General features: G+C 44.5%; 1 protein-coding gene across 3 annotated transcripts in view; it reads left to right on the top strand.

Moving 5' to 3' along the window:
- Nucleotides 1-13750, top strand: part of LOC137444557 (glypican-5-like) — a 449156-nt gene that overhangs the window by 47542 nt on the left and 387864 nt on the right. For 2 of the 3 annotated variants that reach the window (XM_068145418.1, XM_068145417.1), the window contains exon 1: nt 6216-6461. The exons of the other annotated variant lie outside the window; for it this stretch is intronic. In XM_068145418.1, coding sequence (XP_068001519.1) covers nt 6287-6461 — 175 coding nt within the window. In that variant the 5' untranslated portion in view covers nt 6216-6286. Of the gene's footprint in view, nt 1-6215; nt 6462-13750 lie in introns of those variants that run through there. 3 annotated transcript variants of the gene reach the window in all.

Genomic DNA, 13750 nt, shown 5'->3' with positions numbered 1-13750 from the left:
CTGTGGGAAAGGCAAGACAGAGAACCTCAAGCTACTGTTGACCCAGGCTGAGACCATCACACAGACTAAGGTAGCAACCCTCTTGGATAGTCACTGCAAGTTTGTTGCTGTATAGTGTTATTTTCAGACCTGTTCCCTCAGAGTTGGATAGAATGTCCCTATGATATAATCCTTACTGCTGTGAGTTTGATGCTGGTGTCCATGGAATCAGCTGTGAATTTTTGGTGTCCGTTGTGATCTTCTATTCTTGGTAAGGGGAACTTCCAAAAGATGTATAATAAGCCACTGGCTTCTTTAATATGAAACTTACCTCCACTTTTAGTGTCTTGAGGTATGTGAAACTAGAGCTAGATACATCTGCTTGCATTATGCAACCCTTACTCCTTGAGTAATCTACTTGATTTCCCTTGGGCTGTACGTGGCAGCTTCTCACACGAATAAATTCAGATCTTCTTCCTTGTCCCAGTTAAATTAATTTGTATGCTGAGCCATGCAGATAAGGGCAAAGAGTTACATTCATGTTCTTAGCTGCTCACTGACCAGGATGCTTTAGGAAGAAAAAGTCAAGCAGAATGAGCTGGTGTTTCTAAGACAGGAAAACTGTTTGCTACCATGTAGTCACCTTCTCATCCTGTTCCACGTGCATCGTGTCAGTTCAGCAGCCCTGGGAGCTGCTGTATTTCTGGGTAGGAAAAAGTCTGTGTGCCTTTCCCTCCCTTACATCTCCAGTGAGATTTCAAGATGTCTATTTCTCGGGGCAATCTTTTTATGACAAACAAGAAAGCTTCTCTTCTGTGGATTAGATGGATGTTCTCAGCTGGTGTCAGAGAAAATACATTGTAGTCTCTGGCGGCCAGGGTGTGATTTGAAATGGTGATCTGGAGAGGGAGAACTGTGATATGCTGCACATGGTGTGATCTCTAAATAAGCATAGTAGGTCTGATCTCTGCTAGAGGAGACATCACTGGGCTAAAGGATTTTTGCTCTGAACCGAAATAATTGCTCTCACACTGTCAAAAGGAAGTACTAGAAAATGATACAAAAGTAGAAGTCTCTTCAGCATTGTCAGTAGGATGCTTCCTTTTAACGAGTGGCTGTCCTGACCTGCTGGGTTGTTGTGCCAATTGTATTTCTGTCACAGATCTTGTGTTAGTTGATGGGTTTAAGTTTTTTAAAAATCAGTGGTGTGGTATAGTTAAGGCCTCTGCCTTTAAGGCAGGATTCTTTTCCTTTCTATCTTAAACCAAACCAACCAACCAAAAAACCACAATAAAAACAACCACCACCAAACAAACAAAGAAAACCCACATCATCCCCCAAACAAAACAAACAACCACACCACCACCACCACAACAAAAACAACCAAATAAAACCCAATCATACAACAGGTACTTTTAAACTGTGCATGTGAATAGTTTTATTAAAGAGTAAAATAACCCTGAAATGAGACAGCACAGGAATACTCCATCCTGACCATGAAAAAGCTCTGCACACACTTGCCCCATGTGGAGTACGTACAGCACAGGAAACAATTCCCAGTATGGCAGTACTTATTATCCTCCTTGTGCTCAGTACTTTGAGTGATTGAGAAGAAAAGGAAGAGAAAATTTTGAGGGAAATTACCAGAAATAATTTTCTAGCAGTGCTTTTTAGTCTTGGCATAATTGTTAATATTTCATGCATAACTCTGACTATTAAAATCCATATGTAAAATTTCAGGCACAGCTTTAAAGTTTGCTCTGACTTGAAACAGAGCAGTGATCAGAAAACAGATTTAACTCTGTTAAAAGAAAAAGAAAACCCACAACAAAACAAATAATGAAAATTATGAAAACCTGAAAAAAGAAACTTGTTTGAATTACAGATTCCTCCAGACAGATGATTTTGTATTTCTTTTGAGGGTGATTAAGTTGCTTTATAAAAGCAAATCAGCATGTGGCTTGGGTTCATTCCAGTGACTTAAACAGGTTCCTTAATTTTACTTCTGAGTAGTCAGCTGATTTGCTCAGGTGCTTCAGTGAAACAGGTACCTTGGAAAATTAGACCTTTAAAGATAAACTAAGGCTTGAAAGACTAGATGAGTGAGAGGCATACAGTAAGGCTTCACACTGGCATCTGAATTGGCAGGAGCGGACCTCATGCCCATTAAGTCCCATTGGCGGGAAGTCCATTGCTGGAGATGAGCTCATCTTAAACATAAGGGAATTAGTCCACCTTCCATTTAAATTGCTGGTAAAGCTCCAGCTATATTCAACATAAGGGCTGAGGCAACAGGCATACAACACCCTCTTTCTAGGTCTGATCCCAGCTTTTCTTACACATCCAAAGCTCATGCTGAGTATTGTGGTCACTTTAGCAGGATTAAGACTGAGCGGATGGTTTGGGCAGATTATATTGTAAGAAGCACTGATACAGTTCCCAGTGATGTGCAGTTAATAAATATTCATTTGTGAAAAATGGGACACCTGTTGACAAGGTAAACTGTGACTGTTCCAAGCAAATTGCTGAAGGGTGGTAGGATGTCATGTAAAAGATTTGGTTAAATGGCTCTTGTGTTATCTTATAACCCTTTTCCAGCAAAGCACTTAGGCATGTGTTTGTTATTAAGCACCTGACTACTTCCAGTGAAGGCAATCTGACTGCCCTGCTGTATGTGGAGCATGGTGGGGATTTTCTTTTGAGAAATAGAGGCTAAAGTACCTTAAGTCCACTGTATTATGCCTGTGGTGTGTTTTCAGCCCTCCAGAAAGTCAGCCGTGCCTAAACACAACACCACGTCCGACTATCATTTTCGAAGAGAAACGCCTAGAGCTCCTGTCACTTTGGCTTTAAGTAGCAATCCTGCATGCTTATTTGTGCCAGACAGTTATAATTTGTAACCAAAGTGGTGTCAGGAAAGAAGTGTGACAGTTAAGTGTCAGGTCTGAGGTGTGGGACTGTTGGGGAGGCAAGCATTCAGCGGGGGGCTGTGTGCATGTGTGTGCACATCACCTGTGACTACCAAAGGTGACAATGACCATCCTATTATTTAGGGTGATTACAAGCAGCATGTTCTGGAACACCTCTTTAACTGAAGAGGCACATTTAAACACTGAGACATGTCAGTGATCAAGAAATGGCCATTTCTTGAACCTCAAACTTTCCTTTTTCCCTTTTTCCTATCTGCATTACGCTGCAAAAAGCAAAATGTGTGACAGAACACCTGGATTGTGTGGGGTCAACACATGTTATGCAGAGGGGAGGCTTCAGGCTCCAGCCTGAAAAGCATAACAGGCCATCCTGAATGCTTCTCAGTATAGTTATTGCAAAACCATGAGAAGCAAATGTTTCCTTATGTATTGGAGTAACCAGGATTACGTAAGTGGCCATTCCAGTCTCCTGACGTGCAGTTTTCTGCTTTATTTTTCTATATATGTATGGTTGAGTTTTTTTAGCAGGATTTGGAGGAGAGGGGAACTGGAGGTGATAACATGATGGCCTGTCCTCTCTTAACAATACGAGGCTCAATGAAAATGTACAAATAAGAGACATGACAACATAGTGACAAAAAGACAGGTGAGGAACAGAACTTGCATCAGATAAAGATGAGGCACTAAAATAAATCATGTTAGAAAAGGATTGGTCATTTGGGATTTGAACTTGCCACCCACTGAAAACAATGGCAAAAGTCCCACTGAATTAAATGCCGCAAGCCCTTGCACAGGACTGATTAGATGCTATTCACAGAATAATGTATATGCCAAATAGTGCTGTTATTTGTCAGATAAATTATTCATCAGATCCATCATCCTCTATTTCTTCTCTGGCAGCACTCCCACTGAAGTCAATGGGAGTATTGTCTGAATAAAGTCTTCTGGGACTAGGCCCGAGGTTAAACAAAATGCAACTAGGGCTACTTGTCCCTCTTCCCTGGGTTCCTAAAAACCACATGATGGGCAGTAGGTAAGTGGCTAAGGTGCTGCACCTCATGATGCTAATTGTTCTTCCACCTGTGCTGATTATTCCCTCATGTCTCTTTAATCTACTAGTTGCCACCTTGATCTAGGATCTGATACTGTTGATGTGGGTGTATGTAACTTATCCCTTGCTGGCAGGATAACCCATATCAAGCTGAGAATGGAGTTAACCTGTGTCAATGCCCATGGGCTTCCTGGGGCTCAGCCCTTTGGCTGCACCATCTTGTTCACCACTATCCTGGGCTCTTGTAGTGGCCAGTGAGAGTAGCAGGACCAGCATAGGACTGCAGCTCTGACTTGAACAAGCAGCTTCTAGAGTGACTTTTTATCTGCTTTTGAATATAGAAGCCTGATTATATGGCTGGTTTGTTCTTTCAGTTTGGCTTTGACTTTACAAGTGAAAGGTTCTGAATCAAATTAGTGGGTGTTTTGTTTTGTTTTTGTTCCCCCCATCCCAACCAGAGAATTATTCTCTTGCTGTCTTCATAGGAACAAAGCTAATGCGAGCAAATTGCTTAAAAGATTTGTACTTCTAGCTATAAAAATACACCTCAGGCAACTCTTACAGCACTGTGCTCAGCTTCTCATTACTACCTATGGGAATGTGTAATGGTTACTTAGCTGCAGTTGGGCTCCTCTGTTGCTCCAGAAGCACATTTAAAAGCATCTTGAGGGTTGCAAGAAACCTTAAAGAAATCAGACATAATGGCCTCCAACAACAGTAATTCTTGTCGCTCATAAGGTGCTCCATATGTCTGAAAGGTACTGTGTAAATGGGGCTGTTTGTGGGAGCCCTCTTGAGTTTGGCTTCTCTGGAAATTAATGTATTTATGCATTTGAGCATCAGTGGTAAAGCAGCTGATACTGAAGCATGCTTAGGGGAGTTAACAGATTGCAGAAGACCCCTCTGATGGTGATGTTGGCTGCTCTCAAGGTCGTCTTAGCCTCAGGAAGGGTCTGTGTCCTCCCAAACACTATAGGATGTAACTGCTGCTGGCTTTTGTACAAATCAGCAGTTTGTATATGCAGGCAGTACATAAGGACGTGTTTCCTGGTGCAAAGTTTTTTCTTCCAGTCTCTGCTATGGCTGTTGGCAGGACTTAACACTTGTGAAGAGTTAAGTCTCATTAAGACTCTTCTATGGACTCCGTGTTATCTGAATACTTCAGTTCTGGGCTCCTCACTACAAGAAAAACACTAAGGTGCTGGAGTGTGTCCAAAGAAGAGAAATGAGGCTGGTGAAGGATCTAGAGAACAAGTCCTGTGAGGGCTGATTGAGAGAAATGTTTTTTTTCTTTTTTAGCTTGGAGAAAGGGAGGCTGAGGGGAAACCACCTGGCTATTTACAAATACCTGAAAGGAGACTGGAAGGGGGAGGGGATTGGTCTCTTCACCAGAGTAACAAGTGATAGGAAAAGAGGAAACAGAATGAAGCTGTTCCAGGGGAGGTTTAGGTTGGACATCACAGAAACACAGAACCACATTAGGACAATTTATTCTCTGAAAGGGTCATGAAGCCCTGGCCCAGGCTGTCCAGGGAAGTGGTGGAGTCGTTCTCCCTGGAGGTATTTAAAAGCTGTGTAGATGTGATGCTGAGGGACAAGGTTTAGTAGTAACCAGGCAGTGCTCGGTTACCAGTTGGACTCGATGACTGAAAGCTTGTATTCTAACCTAAATGATTCTATTCGTTTTCCAACCTGCTGTGCCTAAGCACCCACCTACTGCCCTGCGTGCGCGCTGTTTCCTGTACAACCGCACGCCCAGAGCGTGTCCGAGACAGTGCTTCTCCCTTGACACTCGCCCCCCTTATTGGGAGACTCTTCGCTGACTGAAATTGACCTGGACCTTCATGTCCTGCAGACACTGCACAGCAGCTCTGAAAACTTTCCTGACTGTGGTCCCGTGAGGCCGCGTGGCAAAGCAGCGGCTCCCCCCGCAGCCACCTCCTGCTCCCTCGCAGGCTGAGGGCGGAGGGAGCCCGAAGTGGGGGTGTCCCGGTACCTCTCTCCACCACGACTGCTCCAGACTGAAGCGTTCGGGCCGCTGTCAGCGCGGCTGCACCGGAGGGGCCAGACCGGGCTCCTTGCTTCCCTCTCTTCCTCTTCTCCCCGAAATCCCACAAAAGCCTACGAACGGGGAGCGGCAGTGCCCGCTCGGACCCCGCGGGCGGGGAGGGGCGGGGGAGGGCGGCGGCGCCGCTCGCCGAGGAGGAGCGCGCGAGGCGGGCGGGGGCAGCGCCGCCGCCGCCGGGACTGGCGCCCGGCACCGGCATACGGCCCGCGCCCCGCAGCGCTCCGGCCCGGCCCGGCCCGCGGCCGCCGGGGGTGCGAGATGGCCGCTGATGGGAGCTGCGGGATCCTGGGGCTGTGGCTGCTGGCGGCGGCGGCGGCCGGGCTGTGCGGCGGAGCGGCGGCGGGCAAGTCCCCCAGCTGCCACGAAGTGCGGACGGCATTTCAGCTGCGGCAGATCGGGCCCCTCAAGCTGGTCCCCGACGTGCCCACGACCGGTCAGTACCGAGCCACCCGCGAGGATGCTTTCTCGGCGCTCGGGGGTGGCTGCGGGCGGCGCGGGGTGGGGGGCCGGTGCCAGTGGGGCTCGCCTTTGGCAGCAGCGGGGCTCCCCGAGGGCGACGACGTTCCGTCGTGCTTCCCCTGATCCGGTGCCGCCGTCGGGGGCTGTGCCCTTGCCTGCGAGGAGCCGCCGCGCCGTGGGTCCCTTGGTCCAGCGCCGGCTCATGCCGCACACAGGTAGCGGGGAAACTGAGCGGGCTTGGCATGTCTCCTGCTAGAATAACTCAGAATTGCTAGGAAAGACCAGGTGGACTCCTGCTTTTTTACATTGTGCAGGTGTTGCTTGTTAGTGGCCATCCTTTTCTTCACGTTTGAGACGGGTGCGAGCCCTTCGCGAAGTGCTAAAGCAAAGGCATCCTCCCGTAAAGGATCCCCTTCTCGGAGGGAAAGTTGTTAACCTGGTCCTTACGGGAACGCTTGCTTTGCTGAGCAGATGGAGATGCAGACTGGTGTAACTTTGCAATTAGGAAGAGTTACCTTGCAGGTGAATCCAGGAAGACTGCCGTAAGGAAAGGTAGAGGTAGTACCTTGGAGGAATGCAGCCAGCACAACTTGGATTTTGCTCGGTTAAGCAGTAAGTCTCTGGTGCTTAATGCTTGTGAAAGTTGCTGAATGGCGTTGTCTTTGCCTTTCCATACGGTTTCTGAACAATGTGTGACAGTAATGAAATGGAAAAGCAACACACACAGAATGAGAAAAGATACTTTGCTGCATACTTTATAATTACCCCACAGTATGCATTGTAAGGGAATAAAATACATTTCAATGTCAAAAATCATTAAACTCTATGAATGTCCTTGTGTCTGACTAGGTAATGAAGTCACATTCCTGACTCTCACATGTTAAGGAAATGTTTGCAATAACTGGTGTAAAAGAGCAAAGACTCTCAGCCTCATGAAAGTCTTCAACTGCTTCCCTCTAGCACAACTGCCTGTAGGTACAGGGAGTACAAATGTCACTGTGGGTTGTTGCTTTATTCTTTTTTCACTTCTGTTTCCCCCCCCCCAAGCAGTCAATTCAAATGGTGAGTTTGATGGAAAGACTTCTTAAATGAGGTTTGGATGTGTTTTGTGGCACAGGTTTCTGTCTTGGGGACTAAATTTGATAGCCCATGGGGCTGATCTTGTACAGCAACTCTTATGGCTGTAAATGATTGCACAGCTTGTGATCTTTACCTTCACTTTGCATGAAGTAGTTGGGATGATACATGGCTACGGAGTTGTCCATGAACAAGGAATCATTCCATATCTTATGGCAAGAGGAGATTTGTAGCCATGGCATTATGAAGCTTGAAGTGTGGTGCTCTTCTGTTGTGCTGATAGAGGCATCAGATTGCCTTGTCTTGGAGAGCTAAATATGAAGATTAGCTTAAAAAGAAAAAAGGTAGAACAGGGGTTTTCATCCATTTTGATGTATATTTAATGCTTTTTCTGGAAAAAAGATGTTCCTCAAACTTCAATTAAATAGTTTTACTTTTTCTGTGAAACTTGGTACTATAGATGAAACTTGGGGAAAATGGAGCCCTTCCAGAAGGAAGGTGTTAGATGCTGTGATGCTTCAGAGAGGTTTAATTGTATTCTTATGTCATAATTGAACTTTCCTATTGAATCACATGCTCTCAGAAAATAAATAGCATGAGGGAAGGTGAGGGAGGGTAATGTGTTTATAAATTTTAGCTCGTAAAGGTTTCGTTTGAAGGGGATGATTGGAGCAGAGGAGAGCTGAGGAAAAGTGGCATTTATTGATCTTCCCTTTTAGTTCTAAGTATACTCAGCTCCACCAAAGCTTGTGTGTTTTAATGATATGTTGCCAGGCAGTAATGCCTCCTATCTTGTACCCTCTTTTAATTAAGTACTGAAATATTTTCCAGTGTTTTCATCTGGCAGCTATTATCAGTGAATATATCTTAATAGAAGCCTCCCTTCTCCCCCATTTTTCTCTCTTTTTGACATTGAAGCTAATTTTGTTCTTCATCTTAACACAAACATTGAAGCATCTCTCCTGAAGACTTAAGACAGTTGTCAGTTAAAGTGGAAGGGGAAGAGTGGTGGGCAGCTGGGGGTGTTATTGGAGATTGTCATGCTCAGATAAATCTAGTGCTGAATTAAGCCTATAGAGAGCTTTCTGCCAACTTCTGTTCTGTGGGACAGGTCTGCATGTGCACTGGGATGCTTCTCAGTTGCCTGCATATTATTTTTGGCTTTTCCCTGAAAAATGGAACTTTTGTGGCTGTGTTGTCTGTTTGCTAGGTATTTTCAGTCACAATAGCTTTGAAAGTCCTTGGCTAATCTCAAGCCAGTATTTATAGGCTAATGCAACAAATCTAGGAGAGGTTAAAGTTTTAAGGATTATTAAATTCTTGTAACCTTCAAGAAAATGAGCATCTCAGTTGAGGGGAGAAGCCCAACTCAGCACCAGGTGACGGATCAAGAGGCAGACCATCAGGTCTGTATTTTCTGTCTTCTCTTATGGGTGATGGTCATTTCACCTATAATAAACTAGCTCTAAATACTAGGGAAAGTTTGTTGTGGTTGCAGTATTGAAGCTGCACACTGATGTATGCCAGATACAATGATGAACCCTGGATACAAACTTCATAGGTACTGGTAGCTGCATCTCCATGTCTGCAGACAGGTCACTGTGATTAAGTAGGTAGGAAAGAGGTGTCAGCATGATCTCCAGTGAGATGCAGAGCAGCTTTGGACAAGACCTACCAGTCTCCTATATGAAATGTAATGGCAAATGAAGGAGGAAGACTGCTGGTGAAAAAATGCTTTTATTTTTAAGGTGTGACATGAACTGGCAGCAACCTGTCTGAGAATCACCACCTTCTGAAATGAGCTGACCAGGAGCCTCCTCATAAATTTCTCTTCCATAGTTTCCTCCTGAAGGAGTAAGATAGGTTTTTCACTCTGAAATTTCATCTGTTAATGAGTGCAGGACTAAAGAAGAAGAGTGTTTTGACACAGGATGGGTAAGAGGTATTTTTGAGCAGCAAATTTTTTTCTGCCTGTAAAAATTTCTCCTTCACTAGCTGAGTCTGTTCTGCTATCTGGTAGCCTGCTTTTCTGGAACAAACTGAATGTTTCAAGGGTAATTTGCTGCAAATAGCAAACAGATTGGCCAGGTAAAGGTACTGATGCCTTGGCTGTGATTCAAAGGAAGGGTGGTTGGTGTGTCTTTTTTTTGTGTGTGTCTTCCCCCAGACTGGAAAATGAGGAAATACGTTCCCAGTTTTGTACTTCGATTATCACAGGCTAAGCTGGGATATTTTTGTAGGAACTCTTTGGTTAACATTTTGATGAGAGGGAATTACATGCTGTCTCCAAGAGTGAAGGGCTGTGCTAATCCTGCCATCCTGCCAGGGGACTAAGCCTTTGGTTCCAGAGAGTCTAGGTCAATCAAATTTGATGGTACTGCTAGGTATGGTATTCCTCCCAGACATGAGGCTGCCATTAGTGATACCCTGTGAGCCCTGGGTTATGTTACAGCATAACTGCATGCTGGCATGGGCTAAGTTCAAAGCTGTTTATTCACAGGCTTTTCTGTGGCATGGAGCACAGTGGTGGCTGACTGTTACTGCTTTTCCAACCCACTGTAGGAAGGTTGAATGAACTCAACTGGGGTCTGTGACTTGTCTGCATTCAGGCAGTGAATTGTAGCAGAACCAGAATAAAAGTAGCCCTCTTGAAGCCTTTGATAATCATGTAAACACGAGAGCTTCTCTGCCATTTCTATAGGCTCAGTTCTGTCTCTGCTTATTGCCTAGTGGATGGTCATGCAAAAAGCTCAGTCTGTGATCACATAAGTAGAGCTAGAAGAATTGGGCTGATTTCTGGAGGAACTACCAAAAAGATCATGTGCTTCTTTACTGCTTTGAGAAGAGCATGGAAGCTGCCCAGATTATGCTCAGGGATTCAGTTTTGAAGGGTAGTTTTCTATCCTTGTAAAAGCTGCTTTATTCTCTACTGTCATCATGCACTTTAAATCAAGCAGGAGTGTTCATTGCCATCTGTATGCACTGAATGTCCCATAGCGGAGCTGGACACGTAGTAACACTTTGTACATTAAACTTTCTGAATAGGGAAAGGAAAGTTTTAGGTTCCTAATGGAAGTTCCTTGCTGTATGTGATACATACATTAGACTGGATCTCATCCCATCTCAGCCTATGGCAAAGCTCCTTTAATGTTGAGAATGGAGCATGAGCTAGATCTCTTTTTGAATATATCCAAGAATACCTATTGAAGTAATCATTTAATTTTGAAATAGATCATGCCACACCTTATTTCCCTGTTTTTTTTCCTTTTATTACCACTCAGCTCTTTGTTTCTATCATCTTAATGAGAATGCTGTAATTCCCCTGGTGAAGGTTCAGTGCTGAAACACATTTTGCTCACTGCAGCATTCTGTCAAAGTCACTCATAAGTTTGCTGTCTGCCAGATGGGAAATGTACTTGCTTTATTGGCTCTCTAAAGTTTTTGCCCACTCAGAGTGAGTGACTAAAATCCTCTGGTGTGAACTGCAAGTTATACTTGGATTTATTGTTCACCTGCTTATGGGGCTGTGCGGGACTGCCTTCAGTGGTGTGGATAAAGGGTACATCTGGAAGAAAATGGATGAGTACAGTTGTGGTAATGCTTAGAAAATGTGTAGGATGGTTAAGATTCTTTAAGAAAAGGCAGAAAAATAACCTTGTTTCCATTAAGCTGCTGTTCTGGTAGAAAATCCTAATAGTTTTAACAAGTTTGTGAACAGTTAGCACTAGTTGCAGCTTGTTACAATGGGAAGTTTTCTCCCACTTGCTTAGTATTTGCTTCTTTATGGACGTACAGGTTTCTTGGTGGTTTAAACCACACACTGTTGGAGGGAACGGACTGGTCCAATGTAAGATAATTTCTGCTTCTATGTTGTCCCTCTCTGAATAGCCTAAACCAAGGCCAATTATGCCTGAGTTTCCTGTTCTGCAGGCTGTCATGGTGTTTTATTTTGAGGGGTATTGCTAGAAAGTTGCCATGAGAGGGAGGCAGATTGCAGCCAGCAGTCTTCAGGCTGACTTCCAGTTAATTTTTTTCTGAGGGACAAAAGGCTAGAAGTCACCTTGTTTTCTGGAAGCTGAACCTGAAAGCTGTCCTTCCTTCACTCCTGTTCTCTGGAGGCAGTCCTAAGGAGGAGGCAGGGTTTCCAGAGTCTCTGAGCAGCCAGGGGTTGCAGCCTGTGCTTCTTGCAATAGCTGTTCTGAGCAGAAGGAAAGCTATGCTTCTGCAGCCTGCAGCTCCTCCAGAGTATGGATGCTTCCTTCATTAATCTCAGGATTTTATAGCACTCTTCAGGGCTCAGACTGTCTCCAAAAGTGGTAACCTAGAGCCGGTGATTGTGGGTGCAGGCAAGACTCACGCCAGCAGTAGTATCTTTTTCTCCCTTCTTCCTTTCCCATGCCTTAAATCTCTGTGTGATGTGAGACCAGCTGCCCACTCTGTAATGCTCTCCTGGGAGTAATCTATAGGAGGAAAAAAAAAATACGTTTAAACTTACTTAGTGTCTCATAAAGATGGAATTGTGTTCCACTGCCAGATGGAAATCTATAGTTCTCATATCTGTGAGCCTTAAAAAGCAGTGTCCTCAGTGACTTGCATGAGCATTTGGTCCAGGTGAGCCAAAGACTGGTGTAGTTATTCAGATCTACTTCTCCTGTAAAAGTTTTGGGAAGGAATCCAAGAGTCAGGGGAGAACCTACTCTTCTCCAGCACACAATCTTGTTATCAAGCCAAGTGGAGAGAAGGAGACAAATATTCTACACTTCATGTGGTCTACTCATTCTCTCAAAAATATCTGCTTAAAAAAAACCAACAAACTGTGTAGTGATTTTTTGTTGTTGTTGTAATGATCAGCTCAAAATCTGATGATTCCAGTGCTGGAATGATTCACCCTTAAAATACTGGTGACTGCATCCAAATAGCTGCCACTGTGGTATCTTATGTGTCACCGAAGTTTTGCCATCAGATTGTAATTGGGAAGGATCCCTCTCACCCTGCCCTCCTCCAGTGTTGGAGGGCTGAGCAGTCAGTCCTTAACAAAGGGCAGTATTAATGGAAGGCATTAATGTGATAAGTGCAAACAAAGGCAGCATGATAATAATAGCTATATAAGTGAATAAAATCCATACATCAAAATAAGCCAAAGCTTCTACAAAGATTAATCATGAAAACTGCCATGAACCTTAGGCTGTGTGTAAAATGCATCCTGGGCAGCAAAGTGGGCTGCTTTTGAAAAATAGGTTTGCTTCTAGATGGTATAAAACTACAGCTATAGTTCCAAATGTTGCAGAGTCTTTGTAATTGAACATTGCTCCCATGAAAGCAGAGAATGACAAGATAAAGAGGCATATGTTTAATAATACTTAAAATACATCCTCATCGCTTAGCAGTCTAGAGCACAACAGCTGCTTCTAGGGGAAAATGTGAGTTTTGATGGATCAGAATCAATTTCCAAACAGTGCCCAAGCCCATGATACAAAATTTACACTTAGTTTCTATCAGCTTGATTAGGTATCACTATTGAATAGAATAGAATAAACCAGGTTGGAAGAGACCTTCGAGATCATCATGTCCAACCTATCATCCAACACCACCCAACCAACTAAACCATGCAAGCAAGCACCCTGTCAAGTCTCCTCCTGAGCACCTCCAATGATGGCAACTCCACCACCTACCCGGGCAGCTGATTCCAATGGGCAATCACTCTCTCTGTATAGAACTTCTTCCTATACTCCAGCCTGAACCTCCCCTGGTGCAGGTTGAGACTGTGTCCTCTTGTTCTGCTGCTGGCTGCCTGGGAAAAGAGACCAACCTCTGCCTGTCTACAACCTCCCTTCAGGGAGTTGTAGAGAGCAATGAGGTCTCCCCTGAGCCTCCTCTTCTCCAGGCTAAGCAACCCCAGCTCCCTCAGTCTCCCCTCATAAGGCTTGTGCTCCAAACCCCTCACCAACTTTGTTGCCCTTCTCTGGACATGCTCCAGCAAGTCAACATCCTTCTTAAACTGAGGGGCCCAGAACTGGACACAGTACTCAAGGTGTGGCCTAACCAGTGCAGTGCTGTCATCCTGATATCTATATTTTAAATTCACATTAGGGTAACTTCTGAGCAGCATCAGTGGATGAAATGAAGTACCCAGCTAGCATTTAATGATGTTTCTACATTCCAGAAAGCATTTAAGTTGTGGGTTGG

The sequence above is a fragment of the Melanerpes formicivorus genome, unplaced genomic scaffold (assembly GCF_026170545.1).
Source record: "Melanerpes formicivorus ecotype bairdi unplaced genomic scaffold, bMelFor1.0.p_v2 SCAF_12, whole genome shotgun sequence".
NCBI classification, from domain to species: domain Eukaryota; kingdom Metazoa; phylum Chordata; class Aves; order Piciformes; family Picidae; genus Melanerpes; species Melanerpes formicivorus.
Note: the sequence above shows the minus strand (reverse complement) of the source record. Positions and strands in the feature narration are given on the sequence as shown.